This window comes from Vigna angularis, chromosome 1, assembly GCF_016808095.1.
Source record: "Vigna angularis cultivar LongXiaoDou No.4 chromosome 1, ASM1680809v1, whole genome shotgun sequence".
NCBI classification, from domain to species: Eukaryota; Viridiplantae; Streptophyta; class Magnoliopsida; order Fabales; family Fabaceae; genus Vigna; species Vigna angularis.
The window spans coordinates 23257066-23283212 of record NC_068970.1 but is presented as its reverse complement, the minus strand read 5'-3'; the positions used below and the strand labels follow the sequence as shown (position 1 = coordinate 23283212).

The 26147-nt window shown below is 33.4% G+C and overlaps 2 protein-coding genes across 4 annotated transcripts; one reads left to right on the top strand and one right to left on the bottom strand.

Annotated features, from left to right (window-relative positions):
• The first annotated feature begins 3980 nt into the window (after positions 1–3980).
• On the top strand, positions 3981–13502 carry LOC108343512 (SUPPRESSOR OF ABI3-5). 2 transcript variants are annotated; one of them, XM_017581868.2, is made up of 17 exons: positions 3981–4145; positions 4426–4538; positions 4751–4791; positions 5036–5876; positions 5964–6035; positions 6144–6236; positions 6319–6398; positions 6514–6652; positions 6836–6923; positions 7003–7094; positions 7216–7284; positions 8088–8267; positions 8967–9138; positions 9674–10603; positions 11179–11357; positions 11688–11874; positions 13304–13502. In XM_017581868.2, exons 2-16 carry the CDS (start codon positions 4491–4493, stop codon positions 11871–11873), a joined length of 3210 nt encoding a protein of 1069 aa, XP_017437357.1. In that variant the 5' UTR covers positions 3981–4145; positions 4426–4490; the 3' UTR covers position 11874; positions 13304–13502. The 2 variants fall into 2 exon arrangements, with proteins under 2 accessions (XP_017437357.1, XP_017437330.1); XM_017581841.2 differs by lacking the exon at positions 13304–13502 and having other exon boundaries at positions 11688–12012.
• Positions 13503–18109: 4607 nt separating this feature from the next.
• On the bottom strand, positions 18110–22516 carry LOC108331422 (phosphatidylinositol/phosphatidylcholine transfer protein SFH13). Of its 2 annotated transcripts, none has more exons than XM_052872041.1 (14): positions 22256–22516; positions 21884–22154; positions 21701–21800; positions 20612–20878; positions 20356–20433; positions 20169–20273; positions 20034–20083; positions 19855–19954; positions 19677–19772; positions 19454–19567; positions 19210–19369; positions 18672–19057; positions 18505–18594; positions 18110–18413 (listed from the first exon to the last, which is right to left on the bottom strand). In XM_052872041.1, the coding sequence occupies exons 1-14, from the start codon at positions 22260–22262 to the stop codon at positions 18390–18392; spliced, it is 1848 nt and encodes a 615-aa protein (XP_052728001.1). In that variant the 5' UTR covers positions 22263–22516; the 3' UTR covers positions 18110–18389. The 2 variants fall into 2 exon arrangements, with proteins under 2 accessions (XP_052728001.1, XP_052728002.1); XM_052872042.1 differs by having other exon boundaries at positions 18520–18594.
• Positions 22517–26147: the final 3631 nt, after the last annotated feature.

Sequence of the window (26147 nt, the reverse complement as noted above, 5' to 3'; positions counted from 1 at the left end):
TTGGATGAGTAATGTCAGGACAAGTTTGAACAAACCAAGTGTATCTTAACATCCCACCTATCTTATGCAAACAAATATGAGTTGACCCTTGCTGGTTTATATAGCGGTTATTGCAAACGCCATTAGTGTGGTTCTTATATGAGAAATTGATGGCAAGCAGCATCTTGTCAACTTCGTTAGTAGGTCTCTTAAAGATTTCAAAACCAAATACCAAATGGTAGAGAATGTGGCGTTGCCTCTTGTCACAACAGTAAGAAGGCTTAGGCCTTACTTTCATAGTCACTCTATTATGGTTAAAATTGATTACCCGATACAAAAGATCTTGCAAAAGTCGAACTTAGGTAGAAGGATGTCATCATGGTTTGTAGAATTATCAGAATTTAATATCCTATACAAGTTGAGAAGACCAATAAAAGCTCAATGTCTAGCAGGTTTTACTAGTGATCTCTAGGATGATGGTGTTCTGGAAGAAGACTAGTGGGTCTTATATGTTGATGGTTCTTCCAATTGGAAGGGAGTAGGAGTCAACATAGTAATAGAAGGACCAAATAACATGTTGATAGAAAATCATCGCATTTCAACTTTAAGACTTCTAATAACCAGGCCGAATATGAAACTATAATAGCCAACCTTATATTGCCTAAAGAACCCAAGGCCTGTAAGATAATTTGTTGAATTGATTCTCGCTTCACATTAGGCCATTTGATAGGAGAATACTAGGTCAAAGGCGCCTTGTTGCTTTAATACTACCATATAGTGTAGATCATGATAGACAAATTTTCCAAGGTGAAACTCGAACACATTTCCAAAGGAGATAATATAAGGATGAATGTACTTTCTAAATTAGCAAGCACAAGGAAAAAGGGATGATATAAATCATTGTTACAACAAGTGTTGCCATCACCATCCGCTGACAAGATGGGTGAATGCATATAGGTGGACAAGGGAGAAACAACCTAGATGATGCCTTTCATCCACTATCTCAAGACCGGAAACATTATTGACGAAGAAGACAAAGGTTAGGTTAGAAAAGTTGCACGCTACACATTAGTGGGTGACAAACTGTTTAGAAAAGGTTATAATTGACCACTAATCAAGTGTGTCACTATAGAACAAGCTTAGTACATAATAAAAGAGTTGCATGAGGGAATATGTGTATATCACTCTAAGGCAAGAACCATGGTTTCAAGAGTGTTAAGGGTCGAGTAATTATGGCTGATTATGAAAATGGATTGTGCCAAGTATGTTAAGAAGTGTATACCTTGTCAAAAACATGACAACGTCATTCATAGTAAACAGGAGGAACTACACCATATCCTCTCCAACAAAGGCCAAGTCAAATTCTTATTAGTTAGTATTGACTACTTTACCAAATGAATAGAGGCAAAACCCTTGACAACAATTACGATCAATAGTAGCAGATGTTCGTTTTGAAAGTACATAGTATGTCGGTATGGGGTGCCTATATTATAATCACTAATAATGGTAGACAATTTATAAAAAAGGATATAGTCGAGTTCTATTCCAATCTCGATATCAAACACTTCACAAGTTCAATAGAACATCCCCAACCAAATGGGCAGGTTGAAGCCATTGACATAGTAATCTAAGTAGAATTAAAGAAGAAACTGAACTCGACCAAGGATAGGTGGCTAGAAGATTTGCTAGAAGTTTTAGGGGCTTATAGGTGCACCCCCAAATCTTTGACCAGTGAAACTCACATTAACCTAGTATACGACATTGATGCCATGATCCCAATTGAAATTGGAGAACCATCTCCTCTATGAGAACAATGTAACGAAATCCAAAATGAAGGTTGTCTCAATACCAGCCTTGACTTATTAGTTGAAAGAGGAGAAAGAGCCCAAATTCACTTTTTAGCCATGAAAACATATCCTTGTGAAATTTGTTGTTTATTGGTTCTATTACTTCACCCATTATTGGATCGTTATCAAATCACTCATTAATGTCTAGTCATACACTCGAGTTGTATATGTTTCGGTGTGGAAAAACATGTTGAAACTCTACAACTACAAATGTGATCAATTTGTTGTATGTATCTGAGTGCAAATTTTACCTTACAAGTTAATTTTGTATATTTAAGTTAGATTTAAAGTCTATTTATTAACACTTCCAAAACTAATAATTATTGCAAATTTAAAATAGGATTATATTTTAAAGAAACAAATTTGTTCAAAATAACCAATAAGACTCTTTTTAACCTTTTTTAAATCATTATTAAGTTGGTTTAATTGCTTCCTTTGTCCCCAGTTTGGTTGAATTGTGTCAAATTCATCCTCATTTTTAAAAAAGTTTCATTGTCGTCCTCACGTGGTGTAAAAGTGTCAATTGAATCCAAACATAGAAAAAATTTGTGTCAAAGTAGTCATCTCCGTTAAATACACACTAACGGTGTCAATGACCATCATCAATCTTCACCCCTTCGTGGCACTGACCCCTCTGCTCATCACCCTCATCTTCTTCCTTACCTCATGGGCCTTCATCTCCAACAGGGGCCTTCATCTCCAACACCCGTGATCAGCCCCTCTCGGATTTCCACCCTTTCCGTTCTAGAATTCGTCAAATTCATCCCCATTTTTCTCACTGGATCATCCATCAACCATTCCAAGAACCAAATCCCAAACCAACCAGTAAATAAAAAGGATAGAAAAGAGAGGGAGAGGCGCCATCGGTGGCGTCGATGACGAAACGAACTCCGGCGAGAACGATGGTGACTAGCTTCGTCGACGGTAGGGTTTCGCTTGTTGCCTCAGAGGTGGTGTTCGGGGTTCGGTAACTGGCGGCGACCTTGGCCGCGTTTCGTGGCACTGGCGGTGTTCGATGGAGAAGGAAGAGAACTCGCGCCGAATCGGAGGGTGAGAAGGGCCTGAACGCTGCCTCCGGTGGCTGGACGTGCCCAAGCGGAGGCCGGTGTCGGACTGAAAGAGTTTCTCCTCTATCGCGCGGAAAGGGGGCAGGAGAGAGGACCTGACACCGCGGCCAGCCGCGATCCTGGTGGCGCTTGGGGTCGCCGGTGACGTCATGGACCAGGCGGAAGGCCTCTTCGCGGTGGTCGGTTTGGTGGGGGCAGCCGTATGCGCGCAGGGAGACGATCCTTCGTCGGAGTTCCTAGCTGAAAGAATAGAGAGTCTCATGTCTTTCTCACTGGATCATCCAAATAATCAGCCACTTAACACCGTTAGTGTGTATTTAACGGAGATGACTACTTTGACACAAATTTTTTCTATGTTTGGATTCAATTGACACTTTTACACCACGTGAGGACGACAATGAAACTTTTTTAAAAATGAGGATGAATTTGACACAATTCAACCAAACTGGGGACAAAGGAAGCAATTAAACCTTATTAAGTTCTAATTTAAAATAATAATTAACATCCATAATTTAATATAATACATAAATCATTAATTTAATATACAAATCAAATTTAATAACCAATTGCAATTTGAGATAACTTTTCTTATTAATAAATAGAAAGAGTTAATAAATATTTAAAATATTATAAATCTAAAACAATATATTAAATAATACTAACATTAACTTAATAATCAACAAATTTGTTGAGTCAACCAATGTTAAACTCAAATACTACTAGAAGGAAGATTTGAGAGATTTTTAGAAAAAGAACTACTTAGTTTAAATAGAAATATAGTTCAAATTGGAATTAAGTTTAAATTTAAAAGATAAAAAACAACTGGTTGCACAGATTAAAAAAATATTTAAACTTATTTTTATCTAATAATTTAATTCCTTAATTTACAAAACTGGATGACATTCCTATTAGATTTTACAACAGTGAGATGCGCGAGACACGCAGTAGTGGCAATTGAGGTGAGATAAACACGTGGTTTAAGAATATCCCATGGATGGTTTTACAATATTGAGATGTGTGAGATAAAAAAAAATTAAGAATTAATTATTAATTATTAATTACAAATTATAAATTGGTCGTGGTGGATTTTGAGATGAAACCTTCATTCGTTCATTGATGTAACTCAGAGTCTCGTTACTTCCTATTCATCCCTCTTCTTTCCATCCATAATCCAATTCAAGTGCTCACATTTATCGTCTTTTCGTTCTGCAATCTGCGCGCCGCCAAAACCCCAGATCCGCCACAACCATCGGTAAAAACCCTAACCGTAGCGTTATTTGTTTTCAACTGTCTGGATGATCGGTAGGATTTTTTCAGATTGTGGGTTCATGAATTTTTACTCTTTATGTTTTCGAATATTGGAATGTTTAATTAATTGTGAAAATAGTTTTAGAGGTGATGGATTTCTTGATGTGTCGATAAAGCGAGGATTTGGAAGACGGTAATTGTTGGATTGGAGGAGAGGGCCCAGGAGGTGGTAAAGGTTGTTGGTTCATGGTGGATAACTGAATCTGTTTGTGCATATATTACAGGGAGAGAGAAAGGTTTTGACTTTGAGACATATTGCTAGAGAGAGGAACGGTGGGCTTGGCAAGATATGGATCCTGGTCGCTATGCTCTGCATCAAGGCTGGGATAATAACAGCGTAATTGTGGTTTCCTCCTTAAATAATTCACCTATATGGAATATGGGGATCATTATTCAAAGAAACTACTATTAGGGTTTCAATCTGATTTTTTATCGGAGAATTGTGAAAGAAAGCTAGCTGTGGGGGCAGTCAGATATGGACTCCATTTGCCTAACCCTCGTCCCATTGATTATTTGTTCCTGACATAGCTTATTCTCTTGAATCCACAGGCTCTTGAGGGATACGGCGCCGTCCACGAGCCCAACTTCCGGTGAGTGCAACTGCTTGATGCTTATCATCATCATCACTACGGTAATATGAAACCTGTGGGGTAAAAGATTGTGTCTTTGAGGATTTTTTTTTTCCAATTTGTTGGTATTGTGGTATGTACCTCATGATTGTATAGTTGAGATATGCTCGTGTTTTTTTATGCAAAATGTTCATCTAGTTATATTGTTGTGCTGTATCGAGCTTTAGTTTTTCTTTCCTCCCATTTTACCCCATATTTTTGGCAGGGTCGGTGGTTCCTATGATGAGAGAAGGTTTCTTGATGAAAGATATCCAAGGGATCCAGTTTACCAGAGAAATAATTTCCACCCTGACATTTTGGATAGGGAGGCCTACCTGCCGCCAGGACCACCTCCTGTTGGCCACTGGAGTCAATCCAAACGAAGAGGTTATGATGAAGATTATCCTCTTGACAGGGAATCTAGACGTTTTCAGAGGCCCTATCATGAATCATATAATCAGATAGATGGTTTCAGGGATCGTGAGATTGACACCTACCCAGAATATGAAAGGTTTCGGGATGGCTATACTGGCATTGAAAACTATGGTGACCGAGGATATGATAAGCCTGCCAGATTTTCAGGACATGAACGTGACGATTATGCCTATGAAGATTATGACTACAAGTCCCGGGCTTCCTCTCATCATCGTAGGGAGGATAGCCATGACAGGGATTATGATCATGGTCGGCATAGTTATGATTCTGACTATGAAAGAGGTAGTAGAAGAGACAGTAATTGGAGGCGACGCGAATCAAGGGATCGGGAACGTGATAAGAGAGGTCATAGTCGGGAAGGAGAACTGAGTCCACGTAGGAGGCATGAGCGTTCACGCTCACGATCACATTCTCGTTCGCGCTCACGTTCTCGATCCCGATCCCATTCTCACTCCCATTCTCATTCCCGGTCTCAGTCTCGTGGATATGATGACCATCCAAGATCGAGGTCCCCTCGAGGTCGAAGCCATGGTAGAAGTTATAGGGAAGGTAGCTATACTGAGAGTCGATATGATAAAGGTGAAAGACGTCGGGATCGCGATGATAAACGACAGCGCGAACATTATTCTGTGGTATGTGCTGAATAGTTCTTTCCTTTTATATTTTCAGTGATTATCTTATTACTTTTGAACCATTGGAAGTAAAAGCTGTTTTCATAGGCCCCATCTGCAACCGTTGTAGTGAAAGGTCTTTCGCAGAAGACAACCGATGAAGATCTATACCAAATCCTTGTATGTCGTACTTAATTTGTTTTGTTGAGCTTCATCAGTTACTCTGGTAGATTTTGATGATCTTTTTTTTTTTTTTTAATTTTGGTATCATCATTTATATAATTTTAGGCTGAATGGGGGCCCCTTCGTCACGTTCGAGTTATAAAGGAGAGAAATTCTGGAGTCTCTCGTGGATTTGCATTTATAGATTTTCCTTCTGTGGTATATATCATGTTTATTTTCTAATTTATATATATGTTATGTTTTCATGAATGTTATATTTAGTAAAATTATTATGGATTAGGGAGCTGCACAAGGAATGATGGACAAACTAGGAGACGATGGTTTTGTTGTCGATGGCAGAAAACTTTTCTTTGAATATAGGTATGTTGTCAGCTTTAGGGCTTTGCCAATTGTTTTTACTTTTCAGTTTTATCTTGTTACTGTTAATTACAATAATCTAATCGATGTTACCATTTTGAGCTATATTTTGTTGCAGTAGCAAGCCAACTGGAGGTCCTGGTCCGGATGGATCTGTGAAATCAGGTCATAATTATAAGAGCATTACGGTTCCATCTGATTGGATGTGCACTGTATGTGGCTACATAAATTTTGCACGCCGAACATCCTGCTATCAGGTTCATAATCCTTTGGGCATCATTTTTGTATCTTGTTACTATTTTTGAATTGTAGACTTTCTGCGTTCTTAATGCTTTGGATGATTAATTTAGAGTAGCCACCGATTTTTCAGTTCTGGTATAAGTATGTGTGCATATGTGCGGACATTGAATTGGTTCAGTGCTCTTTTCTTCTTACTGCAGTGTAATGAGCCTCGAACTGACGATGCTCCTGCAGCAGACATTTCATTATCAAATTCAGCAGCTACCGGAAAAAAAGGTTTGGAAGCTGGTAAGTTTTTGTATAATTCCTGTTCTAGAGATTGTTGTTTTATTAATGCTCTGTAATTGGTAAGTATATTTACAATCAGGTCCAACTCATGTTTTGGTTGTCCGAGGATTGGATGAAAATGCTGACGAGGAAATGCTCCGCTATGAGTTTTCCAAACATGCTCCAATTAAGGTTTGATTGCTAAATACATGAGCTAGCGAATCAAACCTGTGACTGTTTTTATGCATCGGAGGGGCAGGTTTGCTGTTTATTTTTTCATTTGTATGCTAAGGAGTGTTGTTATCTATTACAGGATCTGCGTCTTGTGAGAGATAAATTCACTCATGTCTCAAGGGGATTTGCATTTGTACACTTTTATTCGGTAGGTACTACTCATGATTAATAATTGAGCAATTCTTGTTGCATACTTTTGTAGTAGTCTGTCTTTCACGGTCTCCCTGGTGTTTAAAGGTTAATATTGTCACACAACATAATGATTAATAAGAACTCAAGACGAGTGCATTTGGAATGCTCGTGTCATTACTCAGTTAAATGGTCATTTTTACATCATTTGATGATATCTTCTTCCTAAATGTCATCTAGTGTTTATGTAAAACAGTCTAGAGTGAGTGTACATCTTCTTTTGCTGGATTTTGTTGGTTTCGTTGATTGAAATGACTCATTTGTTTGAAGTGTTCGTTGAATATTTTTGTTGTCTAAGCAATACTTTGAGTGTTAGATAAAGGGATGTATAGAAGATCTTGTTTGGACTTATGGAGGTGGCTTATGACTCTTCTATAAACTCCTTGGAAAGGCGTATCAGAACAAGTTCTTTTTATCTTATTTTTAGAAACTTGTTCAAAGTTTATCAGTAAGTGCTTATTGAAAAAGTTTGTGAATAAACTTATAGCTCAAAGTTTATCAAAATAAGCTCTGATGTAACAATACCTCGTTGAATAAGTGCTTAAGTAATTACTCACTCAAGTTGGTCCAATTATATTTGTTTATATTTAGTTTAGTAATAGCTATCTGTCTGTGTTTCGTCTTTGGGAATGATACCATTCATTTTCACGTTTTAGTCATTTGTTGTTTCCTAGATGAAAAGGAAGGGAAGAAGCCCGACAAGAGAAGTTAACTGTTAATAGGTGTTTTGGTAGATATTAATGTGACAATATTTTTGTTTAGGTGGAAGATGCTACCAAAGCCCTTGAGGCAACAAATGGAACTATGCTTGAAAAGAATGGGCAGATTCTAAGAGTGGCATATGCAAAAAGTATCCTGGGCCCTGGGTCAGGAACATCAGGAACGTCCCAATCTAGCAGTCTTGCAGCTGCTGCTATTGAAGCTGCAACGTTTGCCCAACAGGTGTTTTATTCTTCTGTGTATAAATTTTGTGTAGTGGTTTATAAACGGTTGAAGACATTCTATATTGTGAAAGGCGAATATTGACAATTTCATATCATTTTGTGGTGTTAGGCCATGTTAGTGCTTGTATTATTTGAGGATGATTTATTAGTTCAAACTTCCTTATTTTATTGTTGAAGAGCTATAAGTTATAATAATAATAATAATAATAATAATAATAATAATAATATCAATTAATAAAGAATCTGGTGGAAAATAACAGGGATTCTGCCTTATCATGAAAAAAGAATGGCACAGGTTGTGAAAAATCTTTTGTTTCTAAATAATGTTCGGCCAGACTAAAAGTTGATTTTGTAAAATGTCTGAAGCGTCTGCGTCACTAATTAGGAAAACGTGAACAGTGAGTTATAATTTCCTTAAAGCTTTGATATTTTTTCTTTTTTAAGCTGGTTCCTAATTTTGGTGTACAGTACAGCTCCTAGGTAATTAATTTTTCCCGTGTTACTGTATGTCTATTGTCACTGATTTTCTTTGCCTGTAGAGAGGTATTTCTTTCACGAGATATTTCTGATTTCCTTGAATATTCCACATTAATATTTTGTATTTCTTACTGCAGTTGTGTTCATAATTATAGTTCTGATATGCTGTGAAGTTATTATAAATTTGATCTATGTATTTTTGCTTTTCGACAATCTTCAGTATGATTCAGTGGGATGGGCTCCAAAAGAGTATAACCCAGACGACAAACTATCTACTGGTCAAGAGCAACCTGGCACAGAAGTTGGTGCTCCACAATCGGGCTTTGTTTGGGATGAAGCATCGGGTTATTACTATGATGCTGCTTCTGGCTTTTACTATGACGGAAATACTGGTATGAATCTTGGTTGAGTTAATCAGAGAAAAGCCTATGATTATCTTAAAGTTTCTCAAAGCATTTTTGTTTGCTTCATAAGTAATTCTCGAGACTTTTTCCATCATGGGGGTCCTTTTTCTAATTAGCCAAAGTAGGTTTCGAGATTACCTAAAACGTGCATGTTGAAGTGAATTCTACGATTACATTTATTGATGCAGTAGTGCTAGTCAATTTTTGGGCTGTTGCTTTTCCTGTATTTACCTTATCTCCTTTTATTATGTAATTGAGCTCCGTTAGACAAGATTAGGCTGCAAAATTTTGTTATCTCCCATTTACCTAGTATGTTTCCATCTCTGTTGCACACATACTCACTCACTAACTAACTAATATGCTAGCACTGTGCTATGGAAATTGTTGCTTATAGAGATTGCATGTGTGGCTTAGCCTATTTCTTTTATCAGCATCAAGACTTGGAAACACTAATATACTTGTAAAAAGTTGTAGTATTCCCTTATGTTTTATTTTTTATCTTCTACACTCTTGTCATATGTAGGTCTTTACTATGATGGTAATAATGGGATTTGGTATTCATATGACAACCAAACTCAGCAGTATATACCTTGCACTGATCAAAATCAGAATAAAGCACCTAATAATGAGTCTGAACCTTCTAAAACATCTGATGGTTCTGGAAGTAAAAAGGTCATTTCTGCACCAGCTACTACTGTTATATCGGTTGAGAAGCCAGCTTCGTTGGCAGATGCTGTCCAGGCTGCAGCAACAGCAGCTTTAGCTGCAGAGAAGAAAGAAAAGGAAAAATCAAAGGAAATAAAGCTTGCATCAAAGAGCAGCATTCTGGCAAATAAGAAAAAAATGAACAATGTATTAACAATGTGGAAGCAGAGGAGCCATGAGGGACAGGCTACTAGAGTGGCTCTGGAAGACAATCAGCCTTCGGTTTCAGCTGATGATAGGTCATATTCTGCCGGGCATTCTGCTAAGAATAAGTCAAAAAGTGAGATTATGGTAAGGGAAACTAATGCTTCTAATCCAGGAATTCACACAACTCTTGCCCAGGTTACTGCTATTGATTCTCAGGCACAGCCACGACCGGTTAGTAATAGTCTTGGAGGGACTGTGATGGGGGTCATAAGGGGCTCAGGAAGGGGGGTTGCTAAATCAGATAGTTATTCAGGTTCTACATCTGTTGCATCATCTATGCATGGTTCATCTTCAGCAAATGTTGATCCACAGACAGTTGCTACTCCCTTTAGAACAGATGTGTCTGCCCTGAGTTCATATACACCGCCTGCTACAGTTGGAAGTGGGCGAAGAAGGTTTTCAGAAATGCCTCTTCCTGCTTCAACTCACAAGGAACAACCTCAGACAACTTACCGGGATCGTGCAGCTGAGAGGAGGAGTTTGTATGGCTCATCATCTTCAGTTGGAAATGATTTGGCTGACCTTGACATTGGGGATTCAAGTAAGACTACTTAATTTATAATGGGTTTCAGTTTCATTACTTTTGTGTTGATGTACTTTTGATTGAAAAAAACTGCTGAGCTGAAGGGAGAGTGTTTGCTTGCCAGTTGTTAGTTACTCATTTCAAAGCATTGCCTGGTATCTCTGATGAAAAAGGCTCTGGGAGTAGAGGCAGCATTAATTAGTTTTTCATTAGATGTGAACAAAGGCATTGACGTGTGCCTACCTATATTTTGGGAAATTGTATTTACTGTTTGGGGTGATCATAGGTGTGGGCATTTTTTTATCATAGAAGGAATTGAAGGAACTTTCCTGGTTAGGAGATTAAAATTGTGTGCATGTAAATTCTCATGTAGTTATATATTTTTAAAATATAGTAGAATTATGCATTTTATTTTATTACTCTATTGGCCAAAACGTACTTCTAAAAAGTTTTGTTGTAGCAAGTTGTTGATCTTTTAGTATCAACTATTAAGTAATAGTAGGTTTGCAAGACAATAATAGGTAAACTGGTAGCTTACTATGTTGATTGACTTTTTGAGAAAATATTTGTTTCTACTATATGTATTCTTGAAGACCGAGATTTTGCATCAAGGAAGGGTGATCCAATGCCGTTCCCTCCCGGGGTTGGTGGTGGACGTGTAGTTGGAGATGTCAACGTTGATACTTTTGAGGTGATTACGGCAGACAGAGCAATTGATGAAAACAATGTCGGTAATAGGATGCTTCGCAACATGGGCTGGCAGGAAGGATTGGTACCGTTTCGTTCCCTCTGCATTTCATAGTTATTTTTTATTATTCAGGTTGTTTTGGTAGAGATTGATGTAGTCATTTTGTTTATATTTGGAATAAGTTCCAGAATTCAAATTCTATCTTTTCAGGGACATATGATAGTTTTTTAATCCTTAGACCTAGATAATATTTTCGTCTAGTTTAGATATCTTCTTTTCTTAGAATGTTTGGACTGACCTCAGGAATTGGATGGGATACCCCTGGAAATTTGGTTCTCTCAACATCTCTGCTGAAGGATTCTAACATTTCTATATTATGGGTGTTTCCTGTATTATGGATTATTTGATGCACAGGGACTAGGAAAGGATGGAAGTGGAATGATAGAGCCTGTCCTGGCACAAGCCACCGAACATAGGGCAGGACTTGGGAGTCAACAGAAGAAGTTGGATCCTAGCCTTGAGGTGCAGGCAGGGGACAGTTACAAGATGCTTATTCATAAAAAAGCCCTAGCCAGGTTTCGGGAGATGTCAGACAATTAAGGTTTGAGCACATAATGTAGGATTTAGCTTCGATATTATATTATTACTGTTTTTAAATATTCTTATTGTAAACACTAGTTTGTCAGCACAATTTCGAATTTCATTTTTTGAAATTTAGTCTACATGTCAACTTCTGCCCAAATTTTAGCATTGATTTTTGCTTTGATTGAACTCTGACGAGGGTTTTGCAATATCATTCAATTTTCTTCTGCCTTTAGTTCAATACAAGTGGTGCTATCCTGTGTGTGGTGGCCACTGAAACTTTATTTTTTTTCTTATTATTTATATATAGAAGCCTTTCATTGGCAGAGCTATGGAAGACTTAAAAAAAATAATCATTACGGGTTTTGGCTCAAAAGAAAATTCTCTTAAAATATGCTTTACAGAAGCAAAATCCCTTTAAACATCCGCACCTTACGTATCACCGTATGACCTAGGGTTTATTGCTGCAAGCAACAGATAACGATTCTGTTTTTTTTTCACAAAAAAACGTTAAAATAATGTTTGTTTATATCAAAATGCTCTGCGTGGAGATCACGTGGCAGTGTTTCAGTGTTTGATATTATCCAGGATTTTCTTGTGTTCTTTTGTAAGGAATGATTGAAGGAAGATGAAACAGTAAATTTTTTTGTTTTTTTAAAGAGATTTGGAAGTGATGTGGAAGTAGATACGAAAGTAAAATCTGTGAAAGTTGATAAGAACTTTGATTATGTAATAAGATTAAAAAAAGTTTCAATAAATTGGAAAGGAAGATTACTCTAATTCTTTTTAATGTTCAAAATAATGTAAAATTATATTTAAATGAGTTATAATTATTTTAGAATTTTTTTAATAAATACAATTTTAGAAAAAAAAAGTAATTAAAATAAATAAAGATATGAAACAGAGTCGATTTTCATATTTCTGGAATCAGTCGATTTTCATATTTCTGGAATCAGTCGATTTCTACTCTGTACTATATAAATCTGTTCCTATCACCACCAAACAGGTTCTATTTTTTCATCAAACAGGTTCTATTTCTTTCTTTAAAGATTCTATTTTCATCAAACAGGTTCTATTTCTTTCTTTAAAGATAGTGGAATTTATTCCAACTATGATAAATCTTGTTCTGGTTTCCTGTTAGTATTCATGAATGTCATTCCGATATTTCATGTGACACGAAGGATAAACTTGTTTCGAAGTGTAGATTAATATGAATTGGTTTAATCTTAAATAGGTCATTTCTTTTATATTTTTTCTCACTTGGCCTAAAAAAAAGTGAAAAATTAAGTTTTTGTATTAAATTGGATTAACAGGTTAAAATTAAATTGAGTTGTCTATGATTAAAAAAAAAGTTCGAAATTATGGTTCATCATTCAACCTTTTCCAAATTACAAACTCTAGCAATTATAGGGTTCCTGCAATTTTGTTTTAATTGTTTTCTTTTGCAGGTTTGGTGTTGAAGAAGAAGATGAAGCTTGTGATGTAGGGGATTGATTTTGCAAGTATATGATTGAGTTTGGAAGCGTGATAGCAGCGCGATTCGAAGAGATTTTAGTTGGTTATGTGTATGATTTTTTTTATAGGTTTCTGATTTGAAGAAAGATGGAAGATGATGACGTGACAGAATGTAGTGACAATTGTGATTATTTATATTTATCACCTTAATTAAGATTTCACCTTACAATCACTATTCAGCTTAAATTTAACTTTGTTAACTCAATTTAACCACATGAACTCAATTATACTAATTTTTCACTTTTAAAGATCTAATAGAGACGATCTCTTTTTATGTGTAAAGGATCACAATTTGCTTCTCAAATTACCCTTTCCTATTCTTTTTAAACACTAATTTTATGTAAAAGTACACAACCTTCGGATCAACCTATTATTTGAATTAATATAATCAATTGATGTATATTTTTTATAAACCATTTAGAAATATAGTTTGAATATGTTCACATTTAAACTCAATATTTGTTAGACATGAAATATTTAGCTATTTATTAAATAAGACAGATTTAGAACAATTATAAACTTAATGTCTATACTATTTTTGAATAAATAAATACATTTAAATTATAAGCAGACCTAATAATATCTTTATCAGATAATCATTCTTAATGAGTCTACGTATATAAGAAATCATAGTTATATATCTGATATTTGACGCACACATCTAGAACACACTAGTTGGATTTTATGGCCTATTTGGAGGATTTTTTAGGGCTTAAATATGGCATCTTTTAATAAATATTTAATTTTCAAATTTAGTTGTTGTGGTTGTCTTTTAAGAAGTGGACTTTAAGTCTAATTTAACCTTATAAAAAGTTGTAAGGTGAGATTTGCATTCACTCTCTAAATTTGTCTTATCTAATCGACATGGAACTTGTAATAGTGTCATCACTAATATTCACAAAGTGGGATGAAAGGTTCTTATCCCATTGCAAATGTACTTATTAGCAAGTATAATTAGAGTATGTGTGATGTAATTCGGTGAAGATTTGTGGTGTAAGTTCAGTTTGAGCATTCTTAATTGGTGAACAAAGTCGTCATCTGTCTAACGGGATACGTTTAGTCTAATTTCGATAAAATTCTTTATCAAAATGGTGTTCTTAATTTATGCGGGCAATTTTGTATTTTAAATTGGTTTCATCTAACGAATCTTTCAAGTATTGACGCAATTACGCAATTTAAACTATAATATAAAAAACTGTTTACATCTCATAAATTCTGTCATGCATAGTCCACATTGTTATTCACTATTAATGTACTGATTTCCGTGAAAATATTAATAACACGTGAGACCTCGTGTTGTGGTGTAACAATCTTTATAACAATATAAAGTAATAGTCTTCATCATTTTGTGTAATATGTATTAAGTTTTTTATACAAATCCTTCTTTATACCATAAAAGCGCAAATTTAACTTAGCGGTGATTATAGATCAGCTCTCTCAAAATTTAGTTTGGATCTAAATTTTGGATTCATTTGAATTATATTATATTAATCTATATTTTTCTAATTTAATTTAAATTAGATTAAATTTAAATTAAATCAATTCTTTCAGTTACATTTAAATTTGATGTGGAATTAACTTAATGTAAGAATAATCTAATACAACTTGACATGATTTTGAACTAATGTAAGTCTATGTATTGAATGAATATAAACTTCACTTTACTTGGATTCAAAAAACATAATCTTTCTTAATTCTATTTGAAGTTGGTTGAATGTGTGTTGATCTAGACAAAAATAAATATGAACATTTTTCAACTTGAATGAATAATGTTATTCTGCCTCGACTTATGTTTGAACTAGTACAACTCGACTTGAGTTTGAATCCATTCGTTTCAATTTGGACCTGGGTCAACTCGTCTTGATCCTAGATTTTGGCTAACTGAGTTTAATTTGAGCTTGGAAAACCTATTCAATCTAACTTGCATAAACTAGGTTCAAGTTGACTTGTCTCGTTCTGCCTTAACTCAACTTAGATATAATCTTATTATATTTCACTAGGGTACGGGTTGACTCATATATACCTAGGTCTGGGTTGCCTCGCATAGATTTGGGTTTAGGCTAACTTGGCTCATTTTGGTGTTAAGCTTACTCGATTTTACTAGGCCTTAAGCAAACATAGCTAGACCAAGCTCAAGTCAACTCTCGAGTTGACCAAGGACAGAGTCAACTTGGCTCGACCAAGGGTCAAGGTAACAAGGCTTGATATAGGACCAAATCGACTCGGGTTGATATAAAGCCAAACCAACTCAGCTTGGTCGAGGTAGAGACTAATTTGCCTTAACTTAGATCTTGGACTCTAGGCTTATGTTGATTGGGTTCAACTTGGATCTAGTTTAACCCAGACTTGATTTGATGAGGCCTGGTCTGATGTTGAAGGGGCGAAGCATAAGCTAGCTATAGCCTAACTCGATTAAACATAGGTTGACCTTAAATCGGATGAACTACCTATCCTAACTCTACTTAATGTGGACTTGCCCCAACTTGATTCGACCTGAGTATAAACTAAATTGGCTTGATCTAAACCCAAGTTAACTCAACTCAAGCTAGACTTGATTTAATTTAACTCAAACCTGGATTAGGACAAACTTGATTCAACTTGAATTTAGGTCAAGTTTGGTGAACTTTGATTTAAAATCTAAAAATACATATTTAAATTTGAGATAAATTTATTTAAATAAAATTAAAGTAATATGAATTACATTTGACAATTTGAATTTTTTTTCCTACATTTAATTCAAATTATTTTGATTAAAGCATTTAGTAGAAATAAGATTACACTAGTAAACAAAATAAGTGGTATCATTTTATTTATATACAAATTATTAATTAGTTATTATACCAAAACATTCACATTATCATATTATATAAACTATAACACTTCCACCACAATAAGTATAAAGGGTACAATCATATTCAAGGTTTCTAATGGTTAGAATGACAAAAATGTAATTTACATCTTATCGAAATTATTCCAAAAGGTGACATAAGAAAACACAAATTACGAAGAATAGAAAGAAGTCACAAAAGATAATATTTACGTCCCATTCTAGTTTATAATTGCAAATTTATTTGTATTGCATGTGGTAGAAGATCTTTCAACTTTATCAAATACAATTAAAATGATTAACTAACTAAACATCAATAAGATATCGCCTACCGAGTACCGATTACCAGATACCTGGTACCATGTCCCTCATAATCATTAAAACTCACACCATAACAATCAAGTACTTCGTAACAGATGAGCTATCTACCAGATACTGATGACTATACCTTTGAAGAAGTGAGTTCAATGTTACGTAGCGGGTATTGATGGCCGATTACCAAGTACTATGTTTCCCAAACCGAAAGATATATGTCATCCTTTGATAAGTGGGCTCCTCACTAGAGTAGGGTTTCGTCTGCCAATATTTATTCCTGCTTACCGAAGACATTCATATACGTGTAACTTAGCCAAAATGATCGTAGGTTGTCACAAGTAACCTGACCATTAGACTTATGGGTCAATGGCTCCATAATTGAGACCCATTCAAGTGAGGGTCCGTGATCAGCAAAACACTTTTATAAATACTATTTTAATCACATTTGACTTAACACTTTTGCATTAATCCAACTTTGATTAAAATATCTAATCTAAAGTACTAACTTGAGTGTCGGATAATCTTCTGTCCACACCCCACCATTCGGTAGAAGACAAAATAAGTTTGAAAGACAAATACTAGATAGTAAAAGCTCAGTAAAAAAAACTTTGTAGAATACATTCAACTATGAAAATACATTATTCACAAATAACTTAACCAAAAAAGTTAATGATAATGATGTTGTTATTTTAGCAATATGATTAAGAAAAATGTATAAAAATAATGAGATTGTTAAACTGTATTCATATGAATGAGTGGAGTGAAAATTTATGACTTAAACTATTCTTGCTAATACGATGAATGAGATAAAAAATCTTTTGTAAGAAAAGTCATTCAAGATTTTTTATTTCATGGTTATCATTTCACTTTCTTTGTGTGTTTCGATTTGTGTTTATATTTTATTATTGTTTTTTAACTTTATTTACCTTACATATATATTTTAATTATTAATGAAAAGCTCTTTTAGTTTTCTTTGTATTCTTAGAATAATGAATTATTATATTTACTTCTTTTAACAATTGTAAAACTATTTTATTAATAAGAATTTATACAAAAAATTTTATAAAAAAAGATAAAGTTACTAAAATATTTTAAGTCAACAATTCATTATAGTTATTATCACTTATCTGTTTTATAAAAATCATTGCTAATAAAAACAATTTTTAATCAAATCAAATTTTAAGAACAACATTTAATATTTATTTATATTAAAATATTATTAATATTTTATATTTTCTAAGTTTAAACTTAATAATTTATATTCACATAACCTTTAAGTTATTAACATTAACAATGATTAATTATTATAATATCACATTTTCATGAACAATAATAGTTATTATTACTATTAATAGTAATTAATAATCAGTAATTGAAATTTTTTATTTCATTAATATTATCTATTAATGAATAATGAAAATATTTACTATTTTGTTGTTTCTCCCACATGAAGATGTTATGTCCAATATATCTTTAACATCCAAACAACCGAGGATTTAACACCCAATTAAATATTCAAAATTTACTTATATTTTGGGGAATGGGCTTAGTTGGGTACAAAAATTGCAAATATAAAATTAGTAAATGATAAATGGTATCAAATAAATTTTAATGATTCTTTTATATATAAATAGAACAGATTTGAAAGGAAAATTTTGGCAGGAAATACCAAATCACCAACAAAATTCTGTTCATGCTTACTCTCTATCTAATGATGTAGATGTCTTGATAAAGACTAGAACAGAAAAGTCTTGAAACCACTACCCATTAATCTTAAATCTAATTACAAAGTTTATTGATGCTGATGCCTCAAAATTGCTTGATGATTTGAGATGAACAATTTTTTCCAGAAGCTTCGTAATATTCAGTTAACAGCATCATTGTGTTTTTCTTATATGGACCTATCATTAAAAACAACATAATCAAATCATTTGTCTGAAAAGTTGTTATAAAATATCGGAACATATAAAACGTTGGAATGTAAAATATTACCGAAAAGCAATTTACTTGACTGTTTGATGCTCTCAAATTCTCCACCAGCTCTGCAATCTCAAACTGCTTCATCACTGTAGCATGAAGCACCTGCATTAATGGCACAAATTATAAATACTATAAATCAGAACAGTTAACAGAAAACTGATGAAAGCATGAAGAAATACCCTCTTAGTCTTTTCAAGGTCAAACTCAACACATTTAATTCTATCCAAGGAACTCATAAGCATTTGCTCCTTCTCCAAAGGTATGCCAGCAGGCTTGTGGCTAAGTTCCCCAAATGTTTTTTCCAATATCTCAAGACGTTGAGTACATTGAAGAATAAGATTCTGTTCAGAAAGTGTTTCACCAGCTGCTGTAAGGTTTTTGTTTTCATGCTCCGTGGCAACAGATGGGTAAATATTGTTCTGTGTTCTCCAAAATTCTAATCTTAAACTGCGGAAGAACATCACCAATCTTTCCAAAAAATACACAAGCACCCTCGACATATTTAAGATATTTGTTTGCTCCACTTTTTCCTTAACAAAGCTGAACCAACTTCTGACTGAAGTACCTGTAAAAAGTATGAACTTTGGGTAAACCAGTTAAGGAAAACACTGATATATACTTACTAGTGAAATAGACATGCACAAATGTTTCTAACTTGGTTTCCACATAATATATATAAAAATAAACAAATGCTCCAATAATATCACACTAAAATACCTGCATTTTCTGCATTTTCTATACAAGCAATATTCGCTGTATCATCATTTTGCAGTGATGGGTCCCGAGTAATGTGAAATTCATCACTTTCGAGCACTTTCTCAGAAGCAGAAGCTCTACTATCATCACAACAACTGTGGAAGTTATCTGCTACTCTAACCTACAGACGAGATAGTGTTCTGAATGAATAAAGGCTCAAGAACAAGGGTTAGAAAAATGAATTAGACTAGGTTAGAGAACTAACTTCTTCATGAACTGGGGCTAAACGAGGAAAAGTGAATCTGCTTTGACTGATGGAGGAAAAAGAATCATCAAGATCTGACCCGGAATCTGCTGTTGATGTATCGCTGCACTGTCCCTGGAAGTGAGAAAAGGAAGTCAAAAACTTATAATTTTAGCTGTAAATAATACATACAGGAACTATATGTGGAATCCTAACCATCCAAGTCAGGAAGATTGAGACTTGCCTTCTGGGAGCGTATCCAGAAAGAGTCTGAATTCTGATGTTCATTGGACATTTGGGTGTTTTCTCTCACAAACGTTCCCTCCACATTATGAACCACCTAAAATCAGAACACCTAAATTAGCGTCCAAATGCTAGTCCCATAAAATACAGAAAAACAAGAGATAGCAAAGCAGCATTACCTTCATGATATCAGCATCATTCCATGGCCCTTTACTAGATCTAAGACATCCACCTTCTCCAGGACATGTACACGACCCACCTAAAAATTCTGGCAACTGGCTGTGTACATATTTACAAACCATAGATTATTAGACAACAATTTGATTAAATATTATAAGGCAGTATGAGAAGTTCATACCTAGAGTCAATGATATCCAGTAATTTACATGTAGACTTAGGTTCAAGAACCTGCAAATTTAGGTTGGAACATATAATATCAGTATGATTTCATGAAGAATATGAAATGTCACCAGCTAAAAGCTATACCCTTCACCTGTATCTTTGCAATGGTTTTCGCATCAAGAAACTTCTGTGCAGCAGGCCAAAGCATCCTCTTAAAGCCCAGACCAGCATTGATGATATACATTCGGTGTAATGTCTGCAATGAATGTTGATGATTTTAATGCACACAGGAAGATGAGTGGAAAACAAATTGCTTTGGGAAAGGGAAGGATGAAAACCTCAGGATAGTAACTGTTATCTATTTTTGTTATGGCAGCTAATAGACTTGCAGCAGTAGGAGAGAAATTTTTTATTCCCTGTATTACAAACATCATCAAGTTAAAAATTGAAAAATGTACTGAAAACGAGGAAGATACTGAAATTGAGAATTCCTGATTAAGTACAACAAACTATAAGGCATACAAACACCTTAACCATGTTTCATTGATGAGGCACATAATTTGAGAAAAACTTGAGTGACACAATACAACTTACCAAGCCCTGTACATCCAATATTGTTGTGGTTGATGAAATCCTTCTTTTGGCTGCAATGGAACATGCTGGAAATTTTTCTTGCAGAGCCTTCTCGAACTCTTGGACATGATATTTCAAATATCTATCTATTGTGGTGATACGCATCAACCTACTTGGATGAGCTTTCCCAAGCCTTTCAATGTAAACTGGTCTACCTTCCTTATCAACTCCATGATACCCCTGAGGGTAATGCTGCAACACTTCTTCCAACTCTTCAAATTCAAAATCCTTCAAATTTCAGAACACCATTAGACTCAACCAACTAAGCATATTTCAATACTATATTATCCTGATACAGAACACATGCTTGTTCTGAAATATACAAACACCACACAATTGTACGAATCTGCTTTAAGAAAAATTAAAACTAATTTTATTTAAAGATACAACTTAAATCTCCTTGCATTATCCAAACCTGAGAAGTCAAACTCATTGGATAATGTGCCAGTCTGTAATGTGAACAGGCTATAATTTGAGTAATCAAAATTAATATCATAAATATCTACCAATATTTTTACCTGTGTCAAAATTTTTATTAAAGCTATTTCAGAAAATGCAGAGAAACCTAATTATTTCTTCAATTTTAGAGTGAAATAACTATTAATGGTTGATTCTGACAATAGAAGTGTGGACCTATACATAACTGGTAGCCAATAAATAGTTAACCGACACCCACAAGCGAAAAAAACAAAACCACCGAACAATCCGCCGCACAATTAATCTCCACATTAATCTTCTCAAAGTCGCTGATTCATGAATCCCACTTCGCTAATCATAGTCCTTACCAAGAAATCATAAGATAAAAAATAGAAAGAACGAACTGAGGTTGGTCCACCCAAATAGGTTTGTTTTAAATATTTTTTGTAAAACACAACTTTTTCTTCTAAATATAATATTTACACTAGCACAAAAGTCTAAACCATGAACTATGTTGAAGGTTGAAACAACTTCCTACCAACCCTGAACGTTGAACTATAAATCATTTATTGATTTTAAGTACTGTATTAAAATTCCTTATCTAGAATAATAGTCAAACCCTTAATAAATTACCTGGAGGATGGCGTCAGTTCCAAATTCTTTTCTCCAAATTAGCATTTCTTCCCACATCTGCATTGTCTTCTCAATGTTAAAGTCTCTTGCTTTAAGAAACCTACCACCGACCAAAATGCCCATTCAGAAGAAGTGAGAGAAAGTAATCAAAAAGAATCAAAAAGAAAAGAAAAGAAAAAAGACCTTAACAATGCATGATAATCATCATGGGTGGGAGGCATGAATCCCTTCTGCAGCAGTCTCTGACGCAATTCCTGCACCGCAGATTCCTCTTTAGCGTCTCTCACGTCCTCAATGGGAACCCTGAAGTCTATCTTCCTCTTCCCTCGTTTCTTAAGCGAGTGCGTGAATCTTGAAGACGCGTTTATGGCTTTCTTCTTCAAGCTTCCAATTCTGGACCTTCTTCTCTCTTCTTCCCAATTCTCAGCTTCAACACCACCCCCTTCTTCCACCCCTTTCAACAACAACAACCCACATAAAAAAATCGTAACTTACGAAATAAAAAATATAAAAAAAGGTATAAAATTGAAGTTGAGTTGAGTTGCATTTGCATACCTGACATCTGGTAGTGTTGAAGATGGAAAAGGAAGGAAATAGAGTTATGAGAAAAGAGAAGAGAAAGTTAATAATGAGAGTGGTGTTTGTATAAATGTTGGCAGGTTCATGCATACATAGGAGCAATTAAAAGGACAACATTTAATGGCAAACGACAATGTGTGTGTTGAGGTTGTGGATCTCACCGGAAGAATATATGAGTTTATTTTTGTTGTTGGGAGAAAGAAAGAGAAAGAGAAAGAGAAAAAAAAATAATGTGATGGATGGATGTGTAGACCAGCACGCTGCTGCGCATAGCACAGTATAGGCACTGCACATCTATAAGTTGACACGTGTGGAAAACAAGCATGCAATAGTAAAAATCCAATCTTTCAAGTTTCACACTTTAAACTTCTTAAAACAATTCACAGTACCTCCTAAGAAAAATAAAAGAAATCAATTTTTACGAAATAAACTCCCATCTACATAAATAAAAAAATTAACATTTTTATGGGTATTACAAATAACAGTAAATGTCTTTAAATTATGATTTTTCCATCTAATTCAGAATTAAATTATGGATTTTTTATAACAAAAACAGTTTTAAATATTAATAACTTTTAATAATAAATTAATATTTAAATTAGTCACAATACTAATTAATTATTTTATATTTTAAAAATTAATTATTATTTAATAATTTTCTTATAATAACATCAAAATTAAATTTATTTTCATAACGAACACCATTTTCATCTGTCATAAATAAATATCCAATATATATTTATACATATATTAAATTTACAATATATTTTCTATGTTGGAAGTTTTACATTAAATCCAGTATTATTTATTTGGTTTTATGAGTCACAATTAATAATGTCTTTTGGAATTAATTATTTTTGGATTAAAACGTTTAGGAAAGAGATCAATCATTTAACGTAAAAAACTATCACTAATAATCTGTGTTAAAAAAATAGAATTGAAGAAAAAAAAGAAAGAAAGAAACGAAAGAGGTAAAATTTGTTGGAAATAAATATTATTTACTCTATTTATTAATATTTTCAGACATAAATATTATTCTTAATTATTATTATAATAACTAATAAGAATACATGCACTACACGTGTTCACATTTTTTAATGATTATAACATAAATATTTTTATAATTTTATTATAAAATAAATTTTATTTATTTTGTAGGGATATTTCTAATTAAACATTGATTTTAAAAAACTATCAAATAAAAGAAAATTAAAATTTAAAAAAGCAATCACATAAAAGGTAAAATTGATAAAATAACTATTTTAATTTAAAACACTTTTATTTAATGGAAAAAATTATTGAAAAGAAAAAATTGAAAAGAAAATAATGTGGTTAAAAAAAGGAGTCCATTTTATATATACATATAAATATAAATATAAATATAAATATAAATATAAATATAAATATAAATATAGATAACAATAACACTAATAATAATAGAAGAAAAATTAAAGTAAGTAACAAATATTCAAAATCTATTATATAAGTTCGTTTCTTCTTTCTTTCTTTAGTAACATAAGATTTCTTTTCACTATATTTATTTAAATCAAATAATATAAATAATATAAAGTAAATCAAACAATATATGATAAATCATATAAGTAGCGATGATAAATATTTTTATCTAAAGACGTGAAATAGTTAGTCATCATTAAGAAATATAATTTATTATTCGAAATATTGATGTTCATTATGACAATATCCATAATTAATTGTATGAGTTTCCTGTTATAATTGAATATGTTTCTTTTAAGTTTCTATTCACTGATGTATTATAACGTGCAAGGACGAGTGAATGTGAATCATATTTCTTTTTGTTGATGATAGTTCGTTAACACGACGAATTTGTGGGAGAGATCAAATTTTTCTTTATTGTTGGATTAAGAGGATTATAAGGAAAATATGTTACATTTATCCAATTAACATTTTCTTTTCCTTGATATTCCAAGTATATCTACTTCATTGTGCATTGCTAGCCTACAAATAGTGGGGTATTTGAAGAGTGCTCTAATGTGTTGTGAAGTTGTGTGAAGTTTGTCGTGTTCTTCATCTTGTAATATAACTGCATAGTATCTTCGTGAGGTAAGTAGTCATTCTCGGGATGAAAAGAATCCATGGGATGGAGACATGTAGTTTCTATGAGAGGCTACCGGATGAAGAGAATTGATTCTGACATATGGGAACTGGTTCTTTGTGAGGTTAACTAGCAAAAGAATCAATTATCGTAGGAGAAAACGGTGTGAGGAATTGATTTTCACCTCGATGGGAACTTATTATCGTCCCTCTGCCCCGTCACACTAGTTTTTTATGTGTGTGCTCATCGGTGATTTCACTGTTGAAACCTTCTGATTTATTTTGAAATCCATCAGTGTTTTGGGCTCAACTATCATCTTAAAGGATTGTAACACCCTCAACAATATTGTTTAGGTTCACGACTAGAGTTTCACGAATGGAATAATTACTCACATGAGAGATTTTGTGATTGACGGGTTGAAGAAGATGAAGCAACAACCGATGAAAGAAGAAGAAACAACCCATAGTAATAGTAATAATAGTAATAGTAGTAGTAGTAGTAATAATAATAATAATAAAAAAAACAATAATAATAATAATAATAACAATAATAATATATTAATTTTAACTATAAGAGCAAAATTGTAATTTTTCATTTTAATCTTTTAAAACATTTTTTTCATCCGTCAAATTATTCACAAACTTTACCTTCAAATCTCTTCACTTTCACCTTCAAATCCCTTAAAATAACCAACACAAACTTTACCGTCAAATTCTCCCAAATTCATTCACTCATTCTCCCTCAAATCCATCATTTAAAGTAAACAAATCCTAAATAATCAATTATGGGTTCATTTATAATGTCACAACCATATACTTTCAAAACGAATACAAGTTATACTTTAAAAATGAATACAAGTTTTGGTGGAAGAAAATACAACTATGTATAATGCTAGCAATATTATTTTTTTAACTATACAACAACCAATACAAAAGAACTATCACCATTTAAGTAAGCAAAAACCTTACTTTTTGTCACTAATTACTCTTTACTTTTAAGGGAATCTTCTTCTATTATGACCTTCTAAAAACAAATCATTATTACTACATACAAAATGACTAACCAAGGTGTGACACCCAAAGGCTAGATTGTGGTCACAAGGTCACCTAATACATTAATAATGGGAGTTTTAGAAGTTTAGCTAGTCAAAAGGACATTTTCCAACTGTATAGTTAATAATCAAGGTTGGCTTCACAATTTACACAAGGAGGAAATAAGAGTGGCTTCATTGACACAAGTTACCACTTAAAACAATCAAGCATTGAAAAGAAGCAAGCACTACAAGAATTTTTGTAATTATCAGTAAACTTACACTTACCAATGATTTTTACCAAAAAAATTTAAAACTTGAACTATCAACGAATATTTATATCAATAATGAATTCGTTGGTAACATTTATTGACAAGGTCCATTAATAAATTATAATTTGTATTATCGATGGATATTTTCGTTAGTAACATATTTGAAGATCACTTTTATCGATAAATTATGTCAGTTAATTATAATTTCAATTACCAACAAATATTTTCGCTGGTAAATCCATTGGTACATTGAGCACCAAATTCCCCCTAAGTCTAATTAGATTTTTTATATATTAAAGGGAAGAAGAAGAGAAGAAGGATAAAAGAGGAAGAGGTTAAAGCCAATGGTGATAACAAAGGCACATTCGACATGGATTTAGCATCAGCCAAAAGCTAATGCTAACAAGTAGAAACCTAGCTAAATAGTTACTAGTGTGAGACTTACATCACACACGCATGCAAATTTAAAATTATGGATGTTAATTCGTCAGT

Coding starts and splice junctions, on each gene's coding strand:
- LOC108343512 (XM_017581868.2), top strand. CDS start 4,491: ATGGATCCTGGTCGCTATGCTCTGCATCAAGGCTGGGATAATAACAGC. Junction 6,924..7,002: donor AAAAAAAGGTTTGGAAGCTG/GTAAGTTTTTGT, acceptor ATTTACAATCAG/GTCCAACTCATGTTTTGGTT. Junction 8,268..8,966: donor CTGCAACGTTTGCCCAACAG/GTGTTTTATTCT, acceptor GACAATCTTCAG/TATGATTCAGTGGGATGGGC.
- LOC108331422 (XM_052872041.1), bottom strand. Junction 20,434..20,611: donor TATTGGATGTACAGGGCTTG/GTAAGTTGTATT, acceptor TTTGTAATACAG/GGAATAAAAAATTTCTCTCC. Junction 19,568..19,676: donor TCTGGATACGCTCCCAGAAG/GCAAGTCTCAAT, acceptor TCTCACTTCCAG/GGACAGTGCAGCGATACATC.